Source organism: Equus przewalskii, chromosome 10 (genome assembly GCF_037783145.1).
Source record: "Equus przewalskii isolate Varuska chromosome 10, EquPr2, whole genome shotgun sequence".
In the NCBI taxonomy this organism is placed as follows: Eukaryota; Metazoa; Chordata; class Mammalia; order Perissodactyla; family Equidae; genus Equus; species Equus przewalskii.
The window spans coordinates 2086211-2111274 of record NC_091840.1 but is presented as its reverse complement, the minus strand read 5'-3'; the positions used below and the strand labels follow the sequence as shown (position 1 = coordinate 2111274).

The 25064-nt window shown below is 59.6% G+C and overlaps 1 protein-coding gene and 1 long non-coding RNA gene across 2 annotated transcripts; one reads left to right on the top strand and one right to left on the bottom strand.

Moving 5' to 3' along the window:
- Positions 1-1133: 1133 nt before the first annotated feature.
- On the bottom strand, positions 1134-4354 carry LOC139073994 (uncharacterized). Its single transcript, XR_011523255.1, has 2 exons — positions 2835-4354; positions 1134-2247 (listed from the first exon to the last, which is right to left on the bottom strand). It is a non-coding gene; the product is annotated as an uncharacterized lncRNA (long non-coding RNA).
- An 11644-nt stretch (positions 4355-15998) lies between these two features.
- On the top strand, positions 15999-24465 carry CHMP6 (charged multivesicular body protein 6). The gene is made up of 8 exons (XM_070561366.1): positions 15999-16157; positions 18737-18846; positions 18979-19066; positions 19627-19713; positions 20604-20669; positions 20904-20984; positions 22628-22682; positions 23352-24465. The coding sequence occupies exons 1-8, from the start codon at positions 16095-16097 to the stop codon at positions 23405-23407; spliced, it is 606 nt and encodes a 201-aa protein (XP_070417467.1). The 5' UTR covers positions 15999-16094; the 3' UTR covers positions 23408-24465.
- The last annotated feature ends 599 nt before the right edge of the window (positions 24466-25064 follow it).

The following is a 25064-nucleotide window of genomic DNA, read 5'->3' as shown; positions in this document are numbered from 1 at the left end:
CCAAGCCACACTCTGGGTGGTGGCAGGAACTGGGGTCCCAGCTCGGGCATCCTGACCCCAAGGTCCTGCGCAAAGACCTTCACTCCACCAAGGGCGGTGGGGGCCGGGCACGGAAGGGGTCACTCAGGACGGGCAGGCAGCGCCCCAGGTACTGGTGGCGCCCAGCACCCCCAGAGGGATTTGGACGCACTGGCGTGCGGTGAAGGGAGGTGCCCATGCACACACGTGCCCCTGAGGTTGGCTGAGCCACCGGCCTTGCTGCAGCCACCGTGGAGGAGGGGCCACGTGACCCTGGGACACGAGGTCCCCCATCACCGCCCACCGCCGCCCTCCCCGTGAGGGGCTGTCGGCTTCCTGGAGAAATCACCACCCACTGAGCTCCGGTCAGCACTGCTGAGGTGAGGGGTTCTGGGGCGCTTTATGTGGTTCTGGTTCCTTTTCCAGAAGAGATGCAAGTGCCATGGCCACGCAGGGGCTCAGGCACCAGCCAGGGCAGGAAAGAACCCGGGAGGCTCCGGACAGGGTCACTGGGGTGGACAGGAGCCGTCCTGGCCAAGGGACGAGGGGCAGCAGCCCACGGATGGGCACCAGGGGCCAGAGAGAGGCCAGCGGGCTGTGGCAAGGGGCTCGAGGGTCGGGGGCACGAGGGGAAGAAAGGAGCCAGGACCTGGGAAGGACGTCGCTCCCGGCCCTGGCCCCCAAATTAATGCAGCCCCTGTGTGGCTTCCTGTGGCAACTGCCACACATCACCACCCACGTGGCCAAACCACACACGTCCCGTCTCCAGCTCCGGAGAGTCCATGTGCCTCACCGGCTAAAACCAAGGTGTCGGCAAGGCTCCTGCTGGGGGTTCCCGGGGAGGGTCCGTTTCCTTGCCTTTTCCAGCTTCTAGAATCCTTGGATGTGGCCCCTCGCTCCTCCCTCAAAGCCAGCAGTGGCGCGAGTCTTCCTCACGTCACTTCTCTCTGACACTGTGTCTGCACCCCCGTCCACTTTCAAGGACCCGTGATGACAGTGGGCCCCCTGGAGAACCCAGGACAGTCTCCCCACATCTAAGTCGGCCCGTCTGCAACTTCAGTTCCCTTTGCCACGTGACCCTGCTCACCACAGCTCCCAGGATCGGGACACGGACGTCTTGGAGGCCTTTATTCTGCTGACCACTCCCTCTGTCTACAAGCCACAGAGCAAAGATCTCCCCCTGCACCAAGCAAAGCCCCCACGTGCCCGGGGGTTGCTCAGCCAAGAGAAGGAGGGTGGATGCTGGGAGGGGAAGGAGTGCAGGGAGAAGATGGGGAGGGGCATCAGGGCATGGTCCCTCCCTCCAGAGCCGTTTATGGAGTGGCCAGCTGCCCCCCACATCCCCGGGAGGCCCCAGGGTCCCCAGGAGCCGGGCTGTGGGTCAGCGGGCGGATTCCCCAGCACAGCACCTGCTCCCACCTCCAGCCTGCTCCAAGGTAGGGAGGGGAGCCGTCGCCATGGAAACCCAGGGTCTAAGCAGCTGGAACTCCCGAATTAAATTACAGTTTGTTTTAAACAAGAAGGATGCCCAGCATTTACACGGCTGTGCCTGGCATGCTTCAGTAGAGAGAGTAATATTTTTCCTATTAGCATCAGCTTTTCTGTCACTGGGACTAGAGCACAAATCAAGTGCTCATAAAAATGAAAGATGGACACGTGGCAGGAGCTGGCCCCCAGGGGCGAGCCTGGCCAACTCGCTCTCCCAGGCCCAGCGCCACACCCGACACTTGCTGCCCAGCATGGCCCCGGTGCAGGGCTGGAAGAGAGAGACCAGCTGCACCACATGGCTGTGTCAGCCCACAGGCAAGGGACGGCTGTGCAGGGACCACCAGGTGGGGACAAGTGTGTGGGGACAGCTGTCCAGCCAAGGAGAGAAGGGATGGGAGCTTCCTTGGGGAGGTGGCGTCTCGTGGGGTCGTCCTGCTCGGTGGGGCTCGGCTCAGCGGGGCTCTGCTCAGCGGGTCACCTGGAACCACCACACAGGGCTGCCGAGGCTTGAAGGTCTCTCCCAGGGCAGGAGTTTCTGGCACAGGACCACGTGAGAAGCATCCAGTCCCCAGCTCAGTGCTGACGACGCGTTCCAGCACGTGGGAAGCTCCCCAAATTCTGCAGCAAAGACGTGTTCACCTGGGGGTCATGGCCCAGCCGCCACTTGTCCATGTGGGACACGGAGTGCACGTGTGTGCGGGCCTGTGTGCAATGGCGAGTCCAGTCTCGGGACAGGAAGCTCTGCAGAGCGAGTTTGGGAAAAGGTGGTTTTGGGGATTCATTTCAGACAAGGGCTGGGGGCAGCCATCACACGTACGTCTGTCCACCATCTCCTTCCTGGGACTTCGGCAGGTAGCCCTCTGGGGGGGTCAGAGGGGTTGGCCTCTCAAGGTCCTTCTGCTTCTCAGGGGGTGGGTGGACACTGGGGTGGGAAGTCCCGTCCCATTCTCAGCATCAGTTATAGGCTGGACAGGGGCCCACGTGGCCCAAAAAGTCACCCGTGCCTCACAGATTCGGGCAGGTGAGGATGGGGTAAGACCAGGAGGACAGACAAGGGAGAGGAGAGACACGGGAGGCTGGCCACTGTGATAGGCCCAACTGTGTTCCCCTAAACGCGTATGCTGATGTCCTAACCCCCACCCCTGCCTCAGTGGCCCCATCTGGCGGAGCCAAGTCAGCACAGCCCCTGCCACATGCTGGGCAGACGGCGAGGCCAGAGGGGGCAGCAGCACTGGGTGGGTGGAGGACAAGGACTCTGGGGAAAGCCCCGAGAGTCACAGAACCAGGTGTGAGCAGGGGACAGCCCCAGCAGTCCTATTTCTTCTCACCTTTTTAATCACATTCCTTCCTTCCTGGGGAGCGGCCTGCGAGCTTGACGCCAGAGCTTTGCCAGGAATTGGAGCCACCAGCTGCCTTCTCCCTGGAGAGGGTGGGACACCCAGCCCAGCGAGGGGGAGGAGGCTCCTCGTGAGCCCAGCCATCCCGGGAGGTGGCCCAGCCTTGCGGTCAGAGTGGGGCAGCAGAGAGAATGGTTAAAGTACAGCCTGTTGTCAGCTCCTGAGCTAACTGATTTCCAGGCGACACTTGTGGCATGCTGTCAGTTTCTCCTTCTCGACAGCATCAGCTAGAAGAGACAAACCCTTGGAAATCGATTGCAGCCCCTGGATCTGTTGCTTGGAGTGAAGGTCTCTTGGCCTCCACCTGGTGGTGGGACCCTGCCCACTTGTGAGGGGGTGGGCTTCATGTTCCCAACATGGGCCCAAGGGCACGCCCTTTGCTCCCCACCACCTCCAGGGCCAGCGTGCATGTCCTGGAAAGGGCTGTCCCCAGGACCCCACCACCACCACCACCACCACCAGTCCCCAGGCCCCGGGGGCTGACATGAAGCCACCTCGGGAGCCAGGGTGCAGCACAGCCGCCCATCTCTGGAAAGAAGCAGGCTCTGCTCGGTCACGTGGCAACAAGCCTGGCACCTGGGGGGCAGCATCCCCTCTGGTCCAGTAGAACCATCCAGAACCCCAGCAGGTGCCACATCTTCATGAAGAAGGGGAATTTCCTCCTCCCATCAAGGTGTCCACACTCCCACCAGCCCCTCCTCATGGTCCAAACAGCTCCTCCCTGGGGTGGGGAGAGGGGGCAGCCGCAGCCCAGCCCCGGAGGCCGTGGGTCCCTCCCTCCCAGGCTCCAGGTAGTCGCCACCCAGAGGGTGGAGGGACGAGATGGTTTCAGCTCCCCCTGGGAGCTGGGGGAGGGGACCTGCTTCTTCACTCCCTGGGGGCAGTCATCGCTGCAGCTTCCTCCAGACACCCCTGAGGCCCCACTGGCAAGTTCTGAATTGGCTCTCTGGGGCCAGAGGGACTGTCCTGCCGGCAGGAGCCCCCAAGGCCACGGCTAGGCCTCTGGGGCCATCTCCATCACCTGGGCCAGGGGCTGGTGTCACCTGGGGCTCAGCAGCATTGGGGGTCGGATGCCACCCAGACAGCCAGGAGCGCCCCCAAGGCTCCCACATCCTGATGCAGCCACATCCACAGGGCGGGGAGCAGGGCTCCGGGGGCAGAGGGGCACCTCTGTGGCTTTGCAGGAATTTCTCCTAGGCCTTCCCTGATGATTCTTCTTGTCATCCCCCAGCTGGGGGTGAGATGCAGGGCCGGGGAGGCTTTGCCAGAGTTTCAGCCCAAAGGGCCTCCAGGGAGCCCTGGCCAGCTGGTCGGCCTCAGGAAGGGGCAGCAGCAGGTCCACATGGGGCCTGAAAGTGTGCAGTTGGGACAAGCAGCGAAGGATCTGGAATCCAGGTGAGGCACCCCATTCACCAACCCAGGCACTGCCCACTGTGTGTGGGAGGAGGAATCTGAAAGAGGAGACGAGACTGAAGGGCTCCCAGAGAGGCCTCCCAGACCGTGGGCAGAAGGGGCAGGGCATGAGGCAGGTAGGGGCCAGGTCCAGAGCATGTCGCCCGCCATGCTGTGGCCCCGTCCTCCAGGAGGAAGGGCCTGGGGACTAGGACAGCCCACCCCATCCTGCACGGTGAGCCCAGCTTCCCCTCAACTGGAGGGGCCAGCCAGGCACTTCCAGCACCCAGCTGGCCACCAGAGAGCCCCAGCCACACACAGGACACCCACCCCTGCGGCCTGTGAGCTGAGCGGCCCCAGCCCCTCAAGGAAGGAGGCAGAGGCCAGCGACAACCACAACAAAGACAAAGCTGGGATCATGTGGAGTTCTCCTTCTTTTTTGCTATTTACCGGAACTTACTGGACTGGAGAAGAAAACAGACGGCACGCCAGCAGTGAACAATCTGAAACGGAAATTAAGGAGCCAGTTCCCTTTACAGTAGTATCAACAAGAATAAAATACACAGGAACAGATTTAACCAAGGAGACGAAAGACCCTTACACTGAAAACTGCAAAACACTGCTCAAACCATCAAAGGGAACCTAAACACACGGTAAGGCATCTCGTTCATGGATGAGAAGACCTAATGTTGCTAAACGGCAACATCCCGAACGCAATCCGCAGGTTCAGTGAATCCCATCAACATGGAAGACCAACCCTCAAGTTCATGTGGAATTGCGAGGGGCCCCTATTTAGCCAGAACAATACTGAGAAAGAAAAAGTTGAAAAATTTGTACTTCCCTGTTTCAAAACTTACTACAAAGCTACAGGAATCAAGACAGTGCGGTCCTGGCATAAGGACAGACTCACAGACCGGCGGACTAGAGCACAGAGCCCCCAGCACAGCCGAACATCTGTGGCAATTATGTTCAACAACGATGACAAGACCATTCAGCGGGGGAGGAACAGTCTGTTAACAGATGGTTCTGGGACAGCGGGACACCCACATGCAAAAGAAAAAAGGTGGACCCCACCACACACCACATACGGAAACTATCTCAAAATGCATCAACAGCCTAAATACAAATAGAGCTGAAACTATAAAGCTCCTGAGAAAAGAACATCAGGGTAAATCCTCATGACCTCGAGTATGGCAATGGATTCCTAGATTTGACACCAGAAGCACATGCAAGAAAAGAAAAGATAGATAAATTGGACTTCATAAAAATGAAAAACTGTTATGCACCAAAAGAGCTTATCAAGAATGCGCAAAAGCCAACCTCTAGAAAAACTGTCTGGAGACAATATTTGCAAATCATGTGTCTGATAAGAGTTTAACATCCAGAACATATAAAGGACTCTTACAACTCGACAACCAGAGGACAAGCAGCCCAGTTAAAAAATGGACAAAGGATTTGACTAGACGTTTCTCCAAAGAAGAGGTTCAAATGGCCAACAAGCCCATGAAAAGATGCTCAGCGTCATTAGTCATTTGTTGTTAGTGCTGTCGAGTGGATTCCAACACCTAGCGCCTGGTGCACAGCAGAGCGGAACCCGCCTGGGCTTTCTGCGCCATCCTCTCGCCTTCCAGCCGCTCGATCAGACAGCGCTCCACTGCTGTTCACAGGGTTTTCATGGCCAATTTTTTCGAAAATGGGTGGCCAGTTCCTTCTTCCTAGTCTGTCTTAGTCTGGAAGCTCCGCTGAAACCTGTCCACCATGGGTGACACTGCTGGTGTTTGAAATCCTGGTGGCATAGCTTTCAGCATCACAGCAACATGCAGCCCCTGTAGTGTGACAACCAACAGACGGGTGGTGTGGTTCCTGGACCAGGAGATGAACCTGGGCCATGGCAGCGAGAGCGCCAGATCTTAACCACTAGCCCACCGGGGCTGGCTCATTAGTCACTAGGGAAACGCAAATCAAAACCACAGTGAGATAGCACTTCGCACCCACCAGGACGACTTTATTCAAGAAAACGGAAAATAGCAAGTGTTGGCGAGGACGTGGAGACACTGGAACCCTCGTACACGGCTGGGCGGAGTGTAAAATGGTGCGTCTGCTGTGGAACAGTTTGGGGGTTCCTTAAAAAGTTAAACATAGAATTACCATCTGACCCAGCAATTCCACTCCTAGGTTTATACCCAAGAGAAATGAAAACACGTCCACACGGAAACTTGTACACAAATGTTCACAGAAGCACTATTCACAATAGCCAAACGGTAGAAACAACCCAAGCGTCCTGCAGCGAGTGGACAAAACGTGGTAAATCCACACAGTGGCATATTATTCAACCACAAAAGGAACCGCGTCCTGACACACGCAACAACATGGGTGGACGTGGAAAATGTGCTGCTGAGTGAAAGAAGCAGACACAAAAGGCCCCAGGATGCACGATTCCTTTCATGTGAACTGTCCAGAACAGGTACGGACATACACCTATTAGCGCAGAGGCAGAAAGGAGATCAGTGGCCACCAGCGGCTGGGGAGGGGGAATGCGGAGTGCTTGCTAATGGATACGGGGTTTCCTTTTGAGATGAAAATGTCCTGGCACTAGAGAAATGCAGTGGTTGCCCAGCGTGGTGAATGCACCACAGGCCACTGAACTGTGCACTTTGTTAATCGTATGTTACGCGAATTTCACCTCGGTTAAAGAAAAGACAAAACGATGCCAGGGAACGTGGCTCTGGGGCGTGTCCTCGGGTTGGTCTGGTTTGAGTTGGGGGTTTTGCTCGTGGGAAACAGGTCTCTTTACTCCACATAAGTCAAGAGGAAGGACAGGGATGCAGGAGCTCGGCAGAGACAAGGCCAGGACTCTCGGGATAACGACGGCCAGGAGGATTTCCAACGGGCCGGGCCAGCCTGCGCAGCCCCAGGGCCCTGCGCTCCAGGGGGCACGAAGCCAGGAGCCCCGGCCACCAGGCCCCGATCACTGGCTCTGGAGGAGCCACATGGTGAGTGGGCAGCCCCATGGGAGCCCTCCCACCAACAGCCACGAGACCAGCTGGGGACAGGGTCCCCGGCCACTCAAGCCGCGTGATGATTGACCCTGAGGCAGCTAAGCCACTCTGGGCACTGAGCTTGGGGGTGGGTTGTCACAGTGCACTTAGCATCACCCACCACCACATAACAGAGTGCCCCACACCCAGCAGCTTACAGGACAGACGTTCATCATCTCACAGCAGCCCAGGGTCAGGAATCCGGAGCCGCCGAGTGGGGTGGTTTGGCTGGGGGCCTCCTGTGGGCTTGCTGTCAGGCTGGAGGCCCCATGTCTTTCATGACCTAGTGTGGGAAGTGCTGTGCATCACTTCCGCCCTGGTCCTCCGGTCAGGCAGACCAGCTCAGGCACAGGGTGGGAGGGGACGACCCAAGGGCCCTTCTGGACCCTGGCCACACTCGAGCCTCCTGCAGCAGCAGCTGACACCGCCTCTCCCAGCACTCGACCCCCTGTCCCGGCTTCTGTGCCCCACACCCAGGGTTCTCCCTGCCAGGAAGTCCCCCTTCTCCACTCTCCCATCCCCCGGCACCCTTCTCAGGCCTCAGACCACCGCACAGCCACAGCACAACGCAAAGGAGATCAAAATCCTCAGCTCAGGACCAGCCTCGCCTGTTCACATCCACAGGAAGCAAGCCCTGCCCTTGGCCTTCCAGGTTCATGTCGCCCTGTCTGCTCCCCTGCCTGGTTCAGGCCACCATCACTCCTCTGGGGACCACTGCAGCTGCAGCAGCCCTTCAGTCCATTCCCCTCCCACCCACCCCCGCGGCCGGGGGTTCAAACCCCACCTCCACCTCGGGCAAGTGACAAACTCCTCTGTGCCTCGGTTTCTCCCGTGTTCCCCTCATGGGCTGTTATGAGGACTGAGTGGTGTAGACAGGTGTGTGTCTGCTGCGATTATCCCCGAAACCACCCCATCCACCCAGCTGCTCGTCCTTGACACCCCTCCCCTCACGGCCCCTGCCACCCTCCCTGCCCACCTGCTCTTCCCAGACGACCCTCCGTCTCCGAGTTGTTTCCCATGACGACCCCTTCTCTCCACGAGGGAGCGGCCAGAGCCACTTTTCAAAATCCAGGTTAGATCAGCGCCTCCCCAGTTAGGGCCAGCAGCCTCCAGCTCACAGAGAATCAGAAACAGACAAGCCCGGGGCCCTGTACCCCCATCCTGCACGCTAGTCTGTCCCTACATGGTCCCCTCACTGTCCCTCTGTCTGCGGTGCTCTTGAGATCAGATGCTGCTTCCTCAAGGAAGCCTTTCCTGATCACTGACCTGATGTCCCTCCACCCTCATCACTCTGTGACCCCTGCCATATGCACACCCAGGGCAGCAGGGACCCCAGCACCCCGAGCAGAGCCGGCACCTGGTAAGTGCTGAATGAGCGAAGGAATGAATGGAGGGATGGAAGGATGAACAGATGCGTGAGGGACGAATGAGTGACTCAGCGGGTGGATACATGAACGAATGGATGAGTGAGTGAGTGGATGAATGAGTGAACGAGTGAGTGGATGAAGGAACAAACGAGTGGATGGATGGGCAGAAGGATGACTTCTCCCAGTCGGGGAAGATCCCTCCTGCCCCCATCCAGGTCCTCTCCCTACCCGACCCAGGGTTCTTGGACCCGCCTTCCTGCAAGGACTCCCAGGGGCCACTGCCTGCTGGTGCCGGGTGCAGGATGTTGGGGTACCGGGATGCTGGGTTGCTGGCTGCAGAGTGCAGGATGCGGGGTGCTGGATGCCCAAGTGCAGGCTATAGGGGTGCACGGTGCTGGAGTGCTAGCTCTTTGGCAGTGCTGACCCTGCAGGGAGCCGCCCCAGGTCCCTGGTCCTGGTGTTGCCGCGTGGCCGCCAGGCTGTCCTGCAGCGCCACCATGTGTCCACCGCGGGGCTCGCTGCTGCCCAACAGCAGGCCAGTGGAGCAATCAGCGCAAGGCCTCCAGCAAGGAGGTGGACGCCCCCGCAGCCCCGTCTCTTCTGCTCTCAAGCCCCCAAAAGATATGTCTCAGCCCTTGACTCTGAAGCCCAGCGTCTCCACTCACCCAGGTTCCTCAAGGGTCACCAGCAGGGCAGGCCTCCCTGGGGCCCCTCCCGGGCCTCCCCCGCTGCAGCCCCTCCTGGGCCTCCCCACTGCAGCCCCTCCTGGGCCTCCTTCCTGGGTCTCCTCGTTATAGCCCGGGCCTCTCAGAACTGACCCCTCCCCAACCCTCACAAGGCCCCGGGGCTCCCCCAGTCTGTTGGTTCCCATGGTGGTGTCCACGCAGCAGGTCCCGATGACACTCTCATCCGTGTCTTCAGTACCGTTTCCTGGGCACTCACACTTCCCCTGGGAATTTGCCTATAGTCTTTTGACTTCTTCCAGAATGTTCTTTGGCTTATCCCGCATTCTCTGCTTCTTCTGTCACCACCTCCTTGGTCTGACGCTCAGGACCCCTGACCAGGACCACTGAAAACTCTTCACACGCCGTCTTGCCACGTGTTAAAGCTGTATCTGTACCCCACTAGCCCCTCAACTCAGCCTTCTTGCGTACGTTCCCCTTACATCCCGCCTGCACCCCACCAGCCAGCCCCCCAACTCAGCCTCCCCTGGGGTGTCCTGGCCTGAGCCAGGTATCAGCATGACCCACGCACTCACACACGGCCTGTCCCAGGGACAACCGGTATTTCGTGACCCTGGAAAGCGCCTGTTTGGGAGGAAATTTCCTCCACTCGGCCAGCAGTGTGAACGGGAGCGCCCGCCTCCTGCGGACCCCGCCCCGCCCTCTCCTCTGCGGATTGGCTCAGGCGCGGGCACGACGCTCAGGTTGGGCCAATCATCGTTCCTTATCCGCCACGACAACAGCGGATTGGCCCAGGGAGGGAAGCCAATCAGAGCCCTTGTGTGGGAGTGATGAATGGAGGCCCGGGAAGGTGGGCGCCTGTGGAGGATGAGGCCCCAGAGATGGAAGACAAGGTGGCCAGGGAAGGAGGGATGAGGAACAGAGAGTCCAGGATGGCTTCCCACGCTGGTCACTGCGGCAGCCAACTGCAGTCTGCCCAAGTTGATTAAGGTTCAGCTTATGTCATCTGCACCCAAAAGGCCTGGGGTCACCTCCGAGCGGCCGCCAGCACCCCCTCCCCAGGCCTCCAGTGACCCTATTGATGACGACGTCCTGTTTACATTACTGGCCCCCCACAAGGACCACATTTTCACACGGTTTGCCTTCCCCTGGATCTGTGAGTCACATGATGGACACCCCAAATGGCACCTCCTCGAGGAAACCTTCTCTGGAAGCCCTCGCATGGGGGTTCCAGGCCAATTTCCACCAATAGGAAGCTGTGGAAAGGGAGCAAAATCCACATCCTCATTCCTCCGGGTTAGCAGGCCGACCGGGGGCGTTGGCAGGTACGATTGCACAGCATGCCCAGGGCTGAAGGCAGTGAGCACCGTCACTGAGTGTTTCCTGCACGCTCCTGAGTCTGAAAGCTCACCGTGCCCCCAAGAGCAGGGATGGGACCCCTAAGCTTCATTCCTGCAGCCTGTCGACTGTTTTGAAGCGCTGAACCTCTGTATTAGTACAACACCTGCAGCTTGAAATGCCCAGACAGGTGCCTGCTTTCCTGTGCAAACCCTGAGTGAGGCGGAAGTTAGTGCCAGAAGTCATTCCAGGAGACAATCCGCAAAGACAGAAATCCAGAGCTGGTTATATGAAGTGATGATCTCGTTATTGCATTAGGAGTTGAATTATGCCCCACCCCCAAATTCATATGTTGCAGTCCTAACCCCCAGTAAATAGGGTCTTTACAAAGGTAATCAAGTTACCTGAGATCACTAGGGTGGGCCCTGATCCAATATGACTGGTGTCCTTGTGAAAGGGCAAATTTGGACACAGAGCTGCACACGAGGAGAGCGCCACGTGAGGACGGAGGAAGAGATCAGGGTGATGCTTCCACATGCCAAGGAGCACCGAAGATTGCTGGCAAACCCCCAGAAGCTGAGAGAGAGGCCTGGAACAGATTCTCCCTCATGGCCTCAGCGGGAGCCAGCCAGCCAACATCTTCATCTCAGACTTCTAGCCTCCAGGACTGTGAGAGAATAGATTTCTGATGTTTAAGCCACTCAGCCTGTGGGACTTTGTCCTGGCAGCCCGAGCAGACTAACGCAGTCTGTGAAAAACAGGGTCCAGGTAGTCGAGGCGAGCTGCGGCAAACCCTTTTCTGTGATCGCCTAGAATGAAGTGTCTCCTGAAGCCAGTTTCTGGAGCCCAAGAAACAGCTGCAAAGCAACATTCTGGGGGAGCCGTGGGCGGGCTGGTGGTTTCTGACTGTACTGGGAAGATTACATTTTTTAAAATGACAAGCAAGGGGCTTTAAATTCTCAGCTCAAGCTAGACTCAGAAACTCAGGAGCCGTGTGGGACTGCTGTAAAAGAAAATTTCGTTTCCTGTGGCAGGACCATCGTATCTGGAAATCATTACCTAGGTTTCACCCTGCGGGTTGTAGGATTACAACGCAGATTGAATTCTCAGCCTCACCAGGTCAGAGCATTGAGTATGAAGAGTTAGAACGCAGACAGTTGAGTGGACTGACCTTGACGCCCCCCGCAATAATCCACTAAGGCTTGCCTGCCAGCAGAAGGGGCCCTCCTCCCTGTCCAAAGCGGCCCCCTCTCGGGGAGACCACACCTGAAGCAGCTCTGTGCGAAGGGGAGGCGGATTCTCCTCGACACCCCACCCCGCGACCCCTCGTTGCCTCCAGGCCCACAGCTGTGGTGAGATCCCAGGGGAGCCCAGGGAGCTAAGCGGCCCTCTGTTGCACCCACAAAAACGAAGATTTGCTGACTCAGACTGGAGAGTTGTGGAGCGACCTCACAGGAGAGCAGGGCAGCCAGCACCAACCGAGCTGCATGGCGACACAACATGCTCTCCAGAGACTCTGGGACCGACTATCTGCTTCCATCTGTGAGAAGCCTTAACAGTTTGCTCCTTTGTTACTGGAAACTTGGACTTCACATGGCCTGGCCGAGCTGCCGAGGTTCCTGGTATAATGCAGAGGAGAGACCCCAAGGGAGAGAAGGACGGGGCATGAATTTATCAGGTGCCACTCACTTGCTGAGTTCCCATCGTGGCCCCGAAGCACACTCGCTTGACAGAGGCCCTGAGAACTCCTTGTGGGGATGCAGGTTCTCAGACAGCTCTGCCAGGTCAGCAGACCAGGACCGACGGCAGAGGTGCTGCCATCAAGACTGGTCCCCCGACTGGGAGGGGCACAGCCCAGAGAAGGTGGGCGGGGCCGCCAAAAAGGGCAGCAAAGTCAGAGCAGGATTCACGATGCATGGCACTCAGGGCCCCCGGCCACTGGCCAGCTGGTCAAGCATCCCCAGAACTGAAAAATAAGGAGAGCCTAGGGAAGCTGAAACTGATTATTAAGGAAGAAGTCCAGATCTGGCAAATGGAGATCTGACATGAAACTCCTCAGAGAGTCGCGACCTAGCACCCAGGACTCACAGTTCCAGGACTGCGGGCCCAGACCAGAGCGGAGAACAGGTTCCCCTGGGAAGGAGTCGGAGAAGATTGCACCGCACACCTGCCCCTGCCTTCCCGAGGTGCCTGACCATCGTCTGTATCTGCTGCTGTGAAACAAACCACCCCAGACTTCACAGCTTAAAACCACCAGCACCATTCATGCAGCTCACAGACCTGCAGTTCAGGTGGAGTCAGCAGGGGCGGCTCACCCCTGCCCCATGCGACGTCAGCTGGGGGGGCCCAGCCGATAGGGACCAGGATCCCCCCTCCAAGACAAGGCACTCACATGGGGGCAGGTGGTGCTGGCTGGCAGCTCCTCTCCATGCAGGCCTCCCCAGGGGCTGCCTGGCTCCTCTGACTTGATCGCTGAGTTCCAAGAGCGAGCATCCCAAAAGACATCCCAAGTGTCACCTTTGATGACCTGGTCTCAGAAGTCACGGAACATCACTAAGTAAAGGCCCTCCGGGGACTCACCTTCTTCAGCTGGCTTGTGATGATGGAGCCAGACCCTGCACACATCTCTCTTTGCCAGCCCAATGGTGGCTTCGTCAGTAGAGCATTGGGGCGACACCACCAGGCCCAGCAGAGGAGGGGGCTTCCCTCTCTGGCTCCAGCACGCTTTCCTCCTCCTGTGCTGCAGCTGCCGGCGCTGGGCATGCCCGAGGCTCTTCAGTGAGTTTCCCCGCCACCCGTGCGCTGCTTCCTGCAGACCTCCTCCAGTCGGTCCCACTCCCCAGCACCCTGTGGTGGTGGTGGGGGTCTCCTGAGGAAGGACCCTGAAGCATTGCCGCAAGTAATACCATAAATCCACTTCCACACCATCCCCAGAGGGCCCTGCACCTGCTCACTGAAGTCACTGTGCATGGGGGCAAGGAAACACCCAAGCACGTCAGCAATTCCGAGACACTGGCTTTAAACAGATGCTAAATCCTGGGGACCCAAGACACCACTGTGAGCCGCCAGCCCAGGGTGGTCACAGTGGTCAGAGGGTATGTGGAGTCTCAGCCCCAGGCTGACTCACACTGGGTCCAGTTAGCCCGCAGACCCACCCTGCAGTTCTCGAACGTATAATTGGACCAGACACACTTGGCAACTGGCAGAATCCATGTTTTGCCTCTCATCAGGGCGATTATGGTAAGAAGGGTTCAGAGGAGCCACTTCCGTCCCTGCCAAGACCGTAAACTCAAAGCAATGCTGCGGCCCTGGGGGAGCGCCGGGATTGGTGCCGCCGCCACAGCTGCGAAAGGCACGGGTGTGGCGACACCCAGCACACCCCCAGTTACTCGCCTGTTTGGTCCATGCAGGGCTCAGGCAATGGGTCACTGTAAACTTAATCAGGTGGTGAGTCCAATTGCAGCTGCTGTCCCACAAGGAGTGTTTTTTCTGGAGCAAACCAACACACCCCCGGCACCTGTCGGCCTGGCGAGTGCTTCTTCCCTCCACGCCAATTTGCCAAGACCAAGAGAAGTGCTTTGCTTTGACCTGGGCTGGCCAACCGTACACCCTCACGCTCTTGACTCAGAATCATGTCACTGGGCTGCTGTCTTCCATGAGACAGCGGCAATTCCACAAACGTCTCGCTGATCCACTGACGGCACGCTTATTGGACCTGAGGAGCAGGGAGGAGCCGGGACTTGACATGACTTAGTAAGACAGACGCAAACCAGAGGATAGGAGGTAAGCCCCATGAAAATGCAGGGGACCCTCATCTCGGTGAAGGTTCTGGGGTCCAAAGTCAGGAGCATGTCACAATTGCTCTCTTGAGCAGCAGTTTCTGGCTTGCTGCTGGCCTTAGTAGAGTCCGAACACCTAATAAGGGGTATCATGCAGCTTGAGCATCACACTGTGATCTGGGTGTTGTCTGACCCTCGCAGCCACGAAGTCAGGCATGCACAGCAGCGCTCTACCATCACGTGGAAGCAGAATAGGAGACTGGGCTTGGACAGGTCTGGAAGGGACAAGGAAGCTGCTTGAGCGGGTGGCTCAGATTTCTTCAACATCAACTCCTCTCCCGCAAGCCACGCCTGTGGCCTCCTGGGTACTCCTTATGTCCGCTCGACTGACAAAGAAAAAACTCCAGCCTGTATACAGATGGTCTGCACGCTATGCTGGTGTGCAGGGCTGTGGCATTACGAGCCCATTCAGGAGCGACCCTGAAGGGCAGCGATGAAGGAAAATCCTCCCAGGGGATAGAACTTTGAATGGTACATTTGTTTGTCCACTATACGTGGAGTGAGAGATGGTGAGGAGTATGAATCTGTGTTGAATCATAGACAGCTGCTAACAGTTTGACTGGATGGTGAGGGACTTGGAAGAAACAGGACTGGAAGGTTGGTCACAAAGAAAGCTGAGGAAGAGGTATGTGCATGGACCTCTCAGAGTGGGCACATACATTTGCGTCCTGGGCGAAGCCTCACTAAAGAGCATCCTCTGCCAAGGAGGCTGGACGGGCTGACCAGACAGAGCTGGGTGCTGTCCTGTGAGGTGCAGTGTACACTCTGAACCAGAGACCCTGTGTGCTGGGACACACAGGTGGGAACCAGGGCTGCAGGTGTGAGTGGCTCCTGCCCTATAACCCCCAAAGCCCCATGAATGGTTCATACCCCAAACAGCAGGGGGATTCTGCCAGGGGACATGGAGCCAGAAGTTTAGATGGGGCCATGCTGGACAAAGCCGGGCACTGACCAACAGGCCAGGAAGACACGGAGTGGTGGTGGGAGAAAGAAGTTATCTGGGCAGGATGGCCGGGTGGACATGTGCTGCCCAGGAAGCATTTCAGCGGACTTTTAAGCCCAAACAGTTGTACGTAACTAAATGCAGCATTTTGTGGCCAGCACCTGCCAGGGGGCACTGCCTCATGCACAATATTTCTGACCACCTCGGGAGACTGTCCACCCGGTTAACTTGAAAAGATCCCACCTAAACAGGAGATTGGAACTTTTAGTCTCCATCTGCACAGGTGGGGCCATTCTGGCAATGCACATGAAATACACCATCTAGAGCATTCCGGGCCCTACCGTCATTTTACATCTGCCACTTCTCTGTGCAGGTCCAAGGGCGCCTCTGTGTTGGCGGCCGGCGCCGAGACGGTGAGGGGTGGACTCGAACCCGTGCTCCGACGCGCGGCTCCGCCCTCCGCGCGGTTCGCGTTCTGCAGCGCCTGGCCCCGCGCGGCCGCCGTAGCGGGGCGGATCCGGACTACGGCAGCCGTGAGGGCGAGGGCGCTGCTGGGGCTCGGCCGGGCCGGGGGCGCGGGCCGGGGGCGCCATGGGCAACCTGTTCGGCCGCAAGAAGCAGAGCCGGGTGACGGAGCAGGACAAGGCCATCCTGGTGAGGGGCGGAGCCCCGCGGGCAGGGTGGGGGCGGGGCGGGGAAACTGAGGCAGGGCGGCGCAGGGCTGTCCTCCCGCCCGGCCGCGGGCCCCGGCGCCTCCTCTGCCCAGCCCCGGGGGAGGGCCCCCGGGCGGCTGCTCCCGGCCTCGGGGCCCGCGGGGGCCGGGCTGCCGGGGTCTCGCGTGTGCGCGTCCGGCCGCCCGGGACCCCTCCGCGGGCCGCGCTCCCGCGGACCTGGTCGGACTCGACCGCTCGTGGACCGCGCGACCCGGGCGGCGGCTCCGCCCTGACTGCGACTCCGGGGCGGGGGCGCGTCGCGCGGTCCTGCGGTCCTGCCCCCCCGGGCCGTCGGTCGGGCCCCGGGTCGGCGTCCACGCCTGCGCTGCCGGCTCGGCGGGAGGCCTGGGGACCGGGGCCGGGCTCCCGCGACGGGGCTTTAAAGAGGGCGAGGGGCGGCCGCGGCCTGCGGCTACGGGTCGGGGTGGGCTCGGCGTCTGCCGCCGTCCGCGCTCTAATCTCGGCGTCCTGCTCTGTCCCCGAGGCGGAGCCTGTGCCGACCGCGCCCTCGCGGGTCTCTGGTGATGGTGGCGATGTTCCTACTTGTAGATTCGAGAGTCTCTTCCGGGAGAGCTCCGTGTAAAAGTTAGTTTCCGTGGAAAGAGTCGGATGATGTGTTAAGTGAAACGGTGTGTCCCGATGAACCCATTTTTGTAAGGAGAAAAACCTGTTGGGAAGGAGATGGTCCCAGAGGGGAACAGAGGTCACGTTTGCTCATGCTCTCTTTTCTAAATTTTCTGCAGCAAAAGTACGCTATTTTCATACTAAGAGACAAATGAATTCAAATGACATGTTTTTTACGTTGATTTGTGAAACCGTAAGTTAGGAACGGTTCTTAGCCGAGGTTCCCCAGATGAGGAAGAGATAACAGGCGTGTTTCTCGCTAGAGAAAATCTGCACAGGTCTGGGTGCTTGATGGGAAGAGGGTCAGGAAGCGCTCCGGAGCTAGTGGTCGGGTCCCAGGGGACAGCAAGGTCCCGCCTGGCCTGCCCCACAGGGTGCCAGCTCCCCCCTCCACTTCCTGGCTGACAGCACCTCCTCTGGCTGAGCAGGAAGCCTCCTAGGCGAGTCTTCTCTAAAGACTCCCCTTAGGGTTTCTCTTCCAGGAGCCTTTTCCACTTGCCCAGGATTCGCTCATGTGGGGCTCTGCAGGCAATGCAGGGCTTGCTCGTTCTCCCTGTTGGAGTTCAAGTGCCTGATGTCGTCCTGGGATGAAAAGCTGAGCTGGGAAACTTCAGGGTCGGGTGTGCTGTCCTGTGACCCTCTGCTGAGACCTTATGTTTTACACAGTCTGGCCACACCTGCCTCCCTTTGGCTCCTCTGTGATACTTTGTACACAGCCAGCATGGCTGGGCCCTGCGGGGGCGGGTGCCCAGTGTCCCGGGGAGGAAAGGCAGCCACAGGTGGGAGGACCAGGCATGTAGGTTGCCCGTGGGGCATGCGGGCTGTGGGACCGGGACACTGGGCGCCTGACACTGCAGCAGGGACAGGACACGCAGTCGTCACCGAGCCTGAGCCGCAGGCTGTGAGGGGCACTGGGGAGACGCTCAAGAGAACGTGGTGTGGGGGGAGCTGTGAAGCGCTCCTCAGACAGCGCCGACCGAGCCTGTGCTGGGCATAATTTCTCACCGTGTTGGAGACCTGGGTTAAATAACTCCCAGTAATGGACCCTAAAGATAGAGTCCCACGTGTGAGACATGCCCTGTGCTGCGGCTGCTCACACATCGCCTGAAATGATGGAATTTGGAAGAAACGTAAACGGCCTAAAGTAGGAAGGACTGACTGCCATGTGTAAATGGTCTTGCTTCCTTTCTGGGTCAGAACACGGGTCCAAGGCACTTGGCGAGATCATGCGAACATGTCACCCAAGTGCGCCATGCTGTCCACTCAGATACGGTGATAAGTGACAAGAAGGGACGCTGAACACACTTGAGGGAAATGGCTGAAGCCCACAGCGGAGGAAAGCCGGGAGGGGAGGCCCCAAACCCTCCCGTGGCTGGTGGGATGGTGGCACTTGAGACTGTCAGCCGCGTCTTCTGTGTTGTCTCTGAATTGTCGAGGCGCTGGCAGCACTCCCTGACCCGCCCGTGGTCGCTCACTCCTTGCAGAGGGTGTTTGGGCGGGCTGATGGCGGCGGTGGACTTGCGGGCAGGATCTCCGCTCGGCACTGTGGACATTGGGCCCAGCGGACTCTGTGCGGGGGGCGGCCCTGTTTCCTTGCAGGATGTCGAGTGGCATCCCTGCCTCCACCCACTGGATGCCCGTAGCACCCCGCAGCTGTGACAGCCAGGACTACATCCAGCTACTGCCCTCTGTCCCCTGTGGGGCAGTCTTGTCCCCATGGAGAGGGCTGCTTCAGAGGGTGCACCTCCAGTGGTGGCGGTTAGGGCTGCCTCGCCTGTAAGGGTCCCTTCAGTGACCCCTGCAGCCTCCAGGCTGGCCAGATGGGCACTCGGTGGCCTGGGGAGGGTTCAGTGCAGCGTCTGCTCAGTGTTGACATGAGGCCTACTTTCTCGGCAGCAACTGAAGCAGCAGCGGGACAAGCTGAAACAGTACCAGAAGAGGATCACCCAGCAGCTGGAACGGGAGCGGGAGATTGCCCGGCAGCTCCTGCGGGATGGCCGTAAGGAGTGAGTGCCCACCGGGGCCAGGCTGTGTGCGAGGGGGCCTGGAGCAGGGGGTGAGGGCGCCCCGGGAGGCTGGGTAGCGCGGGCCAGCCGGTCTGCACGGCTGCCAGGTCACTGCTCGGGTTCCCCCTGCAGACGGGCCAAGCTGCTGCTCAAGAAGAAGCGATACCGGGAGCAGCTCCTGGACAAGACGGAAAACCAGATCACCAGCCTGGAGACAATGGTAGGCCAAGGGGGACAGCACTCAGCCAGGGCCGCAGGGCTGTGTGCGCGGTACGGGGCCCCTCAGGACTGGAATGGATCCTTGTCCTTTCTTGGACCTCTCACGGGAGGCTCAGGAAGGGTCAGGCCTGGCAGTGGAGGAGGATCTTTGACGGGACCTGACAGTCCTAAGGGCCTGGGGCAGGTTGGCTCTTGCAGGATTGTGGTTGAGGGGCTGGGCTGCTCCTGGGTGGGGAGGGTGGGCGGGTCTGCTCTGGTGACTGAGGAGGTGCCTGGCTCATGGAGGCTCCCTGGCAGCAGGGCCCCGAGCTCCGCTTCCACTCTTGTTGTCCAGAGCTGCTGGTAAGCAGTTGGCGGGACTTTGAGCTCCCTCCCAGCTTCCTGTCAGTCCTGCTGAGGCCCCAGGAGTGGTGAGGGCAGCGGGAGAGGGCAAGAGGGAGGAGGGAGGCGCAGGACGGCCTGTCCAAGGCCAGAAGCACTTTGTCGGTAACCCGTAGGTGGATCTGGATGGAGTGGGAGGCGGGCCCTGAGCACGCGGGTCTGGTCTGGTTTCCTCCTCAGGTCCAGAGTATTGAGTTCACCCAGATTGAAATGAAGGTGATGGAAGGGCTGCAGTTTGGAAATGAGTGTCTGAATAAGATGCACCAGGTAGGTCCCCACGGGGCTAGGGGCCGAGAGGAGGGGCAGTCCAGTGCAACAAGAGGGGGCTTGTCCCTGAGGCCACACGTGTGCCCAGGCCATCAGCCGGGAGGTGTTTGTGCTAGACAGGAACATGGGAAAGCCAGTCACTACTGGGAGAGGGTGACAGTCTAGTGGGACAGACAAACTCAAGGATGTTGAGCTGAATGGGGTGACGGGCACAAACTGTAAATTGGGTCCACAGATGCTAAGATAACTAGAGGGAAAGCCGGGTTATGGTGGGGGAGCGGGGTGGTGAACTAATCGGGAGAGCTTCCCGGAGGAGGCGAGCTCAGCCTGGTCTCAGGAAGCAGCATGGAGGTGGATGGTCAAAGGAGAGGCGAGGCCCAGGGGAGCCATGCCACAGCCCCCACCCCCACCCCCACCACTCCTGGCGAGTTTGGTAAGTGGGGCTGGACAGAGAGCTGAGGTTACGCTGCTTTTCTGAGTGTTGAATGTGGCATTGTGCCTGCCTGTCAAGCAAAGACGCTGCTTTGAACTTGCCACCCAAAATAAATCAAGGCACCTGCCCAGAGAAAGTTTTTTACACTTTTTGCTTGCTTTTACCTGAAACTGCCAGGGTTGGTTTGGGTGCCCGAAGGTGGGTGAGAGGGCCAGCAGGAATCTGAGGCGTGTACTTGAGGCTTCTGAAAGACTGGTCCGACGGCGCCGTAGCCACTGTGGGTGGAGCCCTGCCTGGGACAGAAGTGACCAGAGGTGTGTCATGTCCCACTTGGTCAGGCTTCATTTAAGCAGGAGCAGAGGGGTGGGGCCTTGTGCCCTGACAATCTAGGTGGCCTTAATGCAGGTGGTGTTACCATTTGCCTCACTGACAAGACTCACAAACTTTGAACCAATAGGTGATGTCCATAGAAGAAGTGGAGCGGATCCTGGACGAGACACAGGAGGCGGTGGAGTACCAGCGGGTAGGTGTGGCTGCGTCCCGGGGCTCGCTCCTGCCAGCCAGCAAGTACAGCTACAACTTAGTGAATGTCCCCCGGCCGCCCACGAGAGCCGTGTCATCCCATGGCACGTGGCGGCTGTCTTCTCTCAAGTGAGAGGGACCTTCAGCCATGGGCTCTCTCCTTCCTCCACAAGGGGCCACCTTTTCCCTCGGCCCCAGCTGGCCATGCTCCTCACCTTGGCTCCTCCTTTTGCAGCAAATAGATGAGCTGTTGGCAGGAAGCTTCACTCAGGAGGACGAAGATGCCATCCTGGAGGAGCTGAATGCAATCACTCAGGTAATGGGACCCCCAGGACGGAGCACAGGCACTCGGGTGACGGGACGCCCAGGATGGAGCACAGGCACTCGGGTGACGGGACCCCCAGGACAGAGCGCAGGCACTCGGGTGACGGGACGCCCAGGACAGAGCACAGGCACTCGGGTGACGGGACCCCCAGGACGGAGCGCAGGCACTCGGGTGACGGGACGCCCAGGACAGAGCACAGGCACTCGGGTGACGGGACGCCCAGGACAGAGCACAGGCACTCGGGTGACGGGACCCCCAGGACGGAGCGCAGGCACTCGGGTGACGGGACGCCCAGGACAGAGCACAGGCACTCGGGTGACGGGACCCCCAGGACGGAGCGCAGGCACTCGGGTGACGGGACCCCCAGGACGGAGCACAGGCACTCGGGTGACGGGACCCCCAGGACAGAGCGCAGGCACTCGGGTGACGGGACCCCCAGGACAGAGCACAGGCACTCGGGTGACGGGACGCCGAGGACGGAGCGCAGGCACTCGGGTGACGGGACCCCCAGGAGGCCCCTGCCTGTTGCGGTTGTTGGCTTTGGGCAACCACCTGCACAGGGTTTCACTTGAGCACACAGTCCTGGTATTGCAGCTGGTTTTCCTTCCTGAAACGGGCCAAACTGAGGCCGGTTCTCCACATCCACCTGGCTGACAGCAGCGAGAGACTGGTCTGGACAGAACAGTCGGGGGCGGTCCACCGAGTGTTCCAGGCAGTTGGACTGACCTTTGGCCAAGTGAACCTGGACAGAGTGGACGTGCCGACTCCTGGCCCCCCTGGTGGGCCTTCCCTGGTGGGCCCTAATGTGGTTTCCGATCCTGTGGGCCTTCTTTCTGCGCTTGTGTCCGGGTTGCTCCCTGTTGCGCACCTGTCCTGTGCAGGTCAGCCCTGGAGGCCCCTAGCAGGCTGGACCGTCACGTCCAGGCCTTGAGGTCTGTATTTGCTCCCTGACAGAGGGCGTCTTCATCTCTGGACCACTGGCTCAGCATGCCAGATCCCACTGTGCCCACCAGCCCGCTGTGCCCCCAGCCCGCCGCCCCTGTCCTGCAGACTGAGCCAGGAGGAGCAGATCTGAGCGCTGCTGCTCGCTGCCCTTGGTTGTCCCTGTGTGCCCTCTGGTTTACTTCCTCCCAAGGCCCAAGTGCCTCGTGAGCTGCCAGAGCAGCCAGCTGAGAGGTAAAACCACCACATGTTGCCCAAGAGGCAGCCCGGCACTCACTGGGACAGCCAGCTCCCCACAGACCCAGCCCCGAGTGCTGCCACCTCAGGGAAGCCATAGCAGAGGTGCTGCTGCGGCTCCTGGACCCGTGTGGAGGCCAGAGCGACCCGGGCGCCCGTCTCAAAGCCCATGGTCTTAGCACTGGCTGACTGAGCCGGGACTCCGGGGATGCCCCTCAGGTCCAGACTGCAGGGAGGAGCCACCCTTTAGTGGCCACTTTGCCCCCGGGGTGATTGGAGCGAGTCTCAGAGATGCTGGAAGCTAAGAAGGATGCACTCAGGGGCTTTTGGGCGGGAAGATTCTTGTTCGTTTTATAGGCAACCGAGAGCAGGTAAGTGAACAGGATCCTTTCCTAGAGAAAGACAGAGGCCGTCTAAGGGATTGTGTCTCATGACCTTTCCTCTGTTTCTTGCAGGAACAAATAGAGCTGCCAGAAGTTCCCTCAGAGCCCCTTCCTGAAAAGATCCCAGGTACCCTCCTTGTTCTGTCTTTGGAGAACAGTGAATTCTGTGGGACCTGCCCTCCCTGCTTGGCAGTTGTCGCTTCCCACTCCTCAGCTTGGTGGGCGAGCTTGCTGGCGCCCACTCAGACAGGGCTCGGGGCCTCGCCCTGGGGTTGGGCTCAGGTTTCCAAGGGCTTTCGGTAACCTCGTAAGAGCCAAACCCCGTTCGGAGAGGTGTGTCCCAAAATTAGAGCCAGGAAAGGCCAGTTTAACTATGCAGGCTGTCCCGGGTCCAGCCCAGGACCAGCCGTCCTCTAAATGTCACAGCCCTGGGATGACTTTCCCTGTGGCATCACTTAACACACACCTGCAGAAATTCTCCACAGGGCCTGACTTGTCTTCGTAATTCCTCCACGTTTCTTCCTGCCCCGTGCTGCTCCTTGGCGCTCCTCTCCTCTGGGCCCTGGAGGCGGGGCCGTACCTGCTGGCCCATCCTGAGTGCTCGCACTGTGTGCCAGCTCCGTTTGTTGGCCCTCCCTGGCTTCTGTCTGTAACTTCCCTTCCCCCAGAGTGTGGAGGCTCTTCCCAGAGCGTGAAGCCCTGGGACCTGGCTCCCTGTCTCCTCTTGTCCTTCTCTGGAAGCTTCCACCTATGGAGTCCTGTGTACTCGACAAACATCTCTTTGTTTTCTCCACAGAGAAAGTCGCTGTCAAGGCCAGGCCCAGGCAGGCGGACCCAGTGGCAGCCTCGTAACTCAGCCTCCTCACATGGGACTCGTGGGGGTTCCCCAAGGACTGGGCCCCCAGAGAGTGGGTACGCGGCCAGCCCTGACTGGGCTCCCAGGAGGCCGGCACAGGCCAGGCCGGCCGGTGCTGATGGAGCAGCGCGGCGCACGCGGGGCTCACCATCAGGATGACCATGGAGCGTTGCTGTGGCGCCGCTGTCTTGCTCTCATTTCTGGATTAAATGGCAACATTCAAACCCTCCAGCCAAACGCGGCTTCTGAGGCTGTGGCTCCGACGGGACCACGGCCCAGCCTGACACTCCTGGCCCGGGTTACACTTCCTGGCCCAGCCCTGTGCAGCTCTGCAGGCCGTGGCCCCGCAGCGCACTCTCTTCTCTGGGAAGGTGCAGCACACCCAGGGCCCCGCCCTTCCTCTTCACTTCTTCCCACTAGCCGGCTGCTCCCACTAGCTGGCAGGGGGCTTCAGTTAAAGGGTCCCTACCTTGGCAGGGCTTCCAGACGTGCCCAGTTTGCACGTAGCTTCAGGGATGGAAACCTCTCTGTGCTTCTGTGTCAGTCTCGAGGGTGGTGGGCTGGCAGGCTGGCAGGGGTGTGTCCCTGCTGGATCAATGACTTCAGAAGCCCTAACTACCCCTCGTCACTCGTGGGTCTGTACAGAGGCTCAGCCTGCTGAGAAGGGACATTCCAGGACAGCCAGCGGGTCCTGCTGGGTCTTCCAGAGGTGCTGATGAAGCCAGCTCCAGCAGGTACACCCCCCATTTGTCCAGGGGAGTCGCTGCATCTGGGGCTCGGGTACCTGTGGGAGACCCAGGACTCTCCTGATCTGCCGGCTCCAAGCTGTCAGCAGCCTGGTGAGGCTCCAGACGATGGAAATGACTTCCCTGATTCACGGCTCATTTTGGAATTAGACAATCTCACTGGGATTTCACTTCTGTCTGTGAGAAGCAAGCAGAAGCAGAGTCCCTCAGAGGCCTCATGATCTTTCAGGGCCCAACAAGAACAAAAAGGGGACCCTCCTCGCCCCACAGACAGGTCAGCCCATATTAAAGTCGATGCTTGCACGGCCTGCCACCTTGTGGTCTAGGGTGCGTGGGAATGCCAGGGTGGGTTACAGGTGGCTCCCCACTCTGGTGTCCCTTGGCCCTCACGGGGCACTCACTTGAGGGCACCTGCCCAGGCAGTGCCACAAGGAGGCTGGGGCCCAGGAGCAGGTGGAGCCAGCTCTGGCTGGCTGGGGCAGAAGGCAGCCCGGGCTCCAGCGCTGAGCACACCCTGGGATCTGGCAGGCTCCTCTGGGCCGCTGCCTGCAGCAAGGTGCGGGGCGGTGCTCTGGCCCCACCTCCCTTAGTGGGTGCTGGCGGCCACTCCTTATTCCTGTGGTTTTGTGTGACTCCCAGGGCTGGCAGCTGTGCTCAGACCCCTCACGGTGAGGGAGCCGGGGGGTTTGGTGCTTCCAGGGTCGGGGTTTGGGAGGCTGGTTTGGACTCTTTTGATGCCCAGGTGGGAAGATGCCCCCGGGAGCGAGCAGGAATGGCAAAGGAGACAGAGGCTCCCACCTGAGGGGGTCTCCACAGACACTGCCAAGAGGCAGGGTGGGGTGCTACTGTGTTGCCGGCTCGGGGTTCTTGGAGAGGAGCTGGAAGCCTGGGTGTCAGTGTGAAAGCA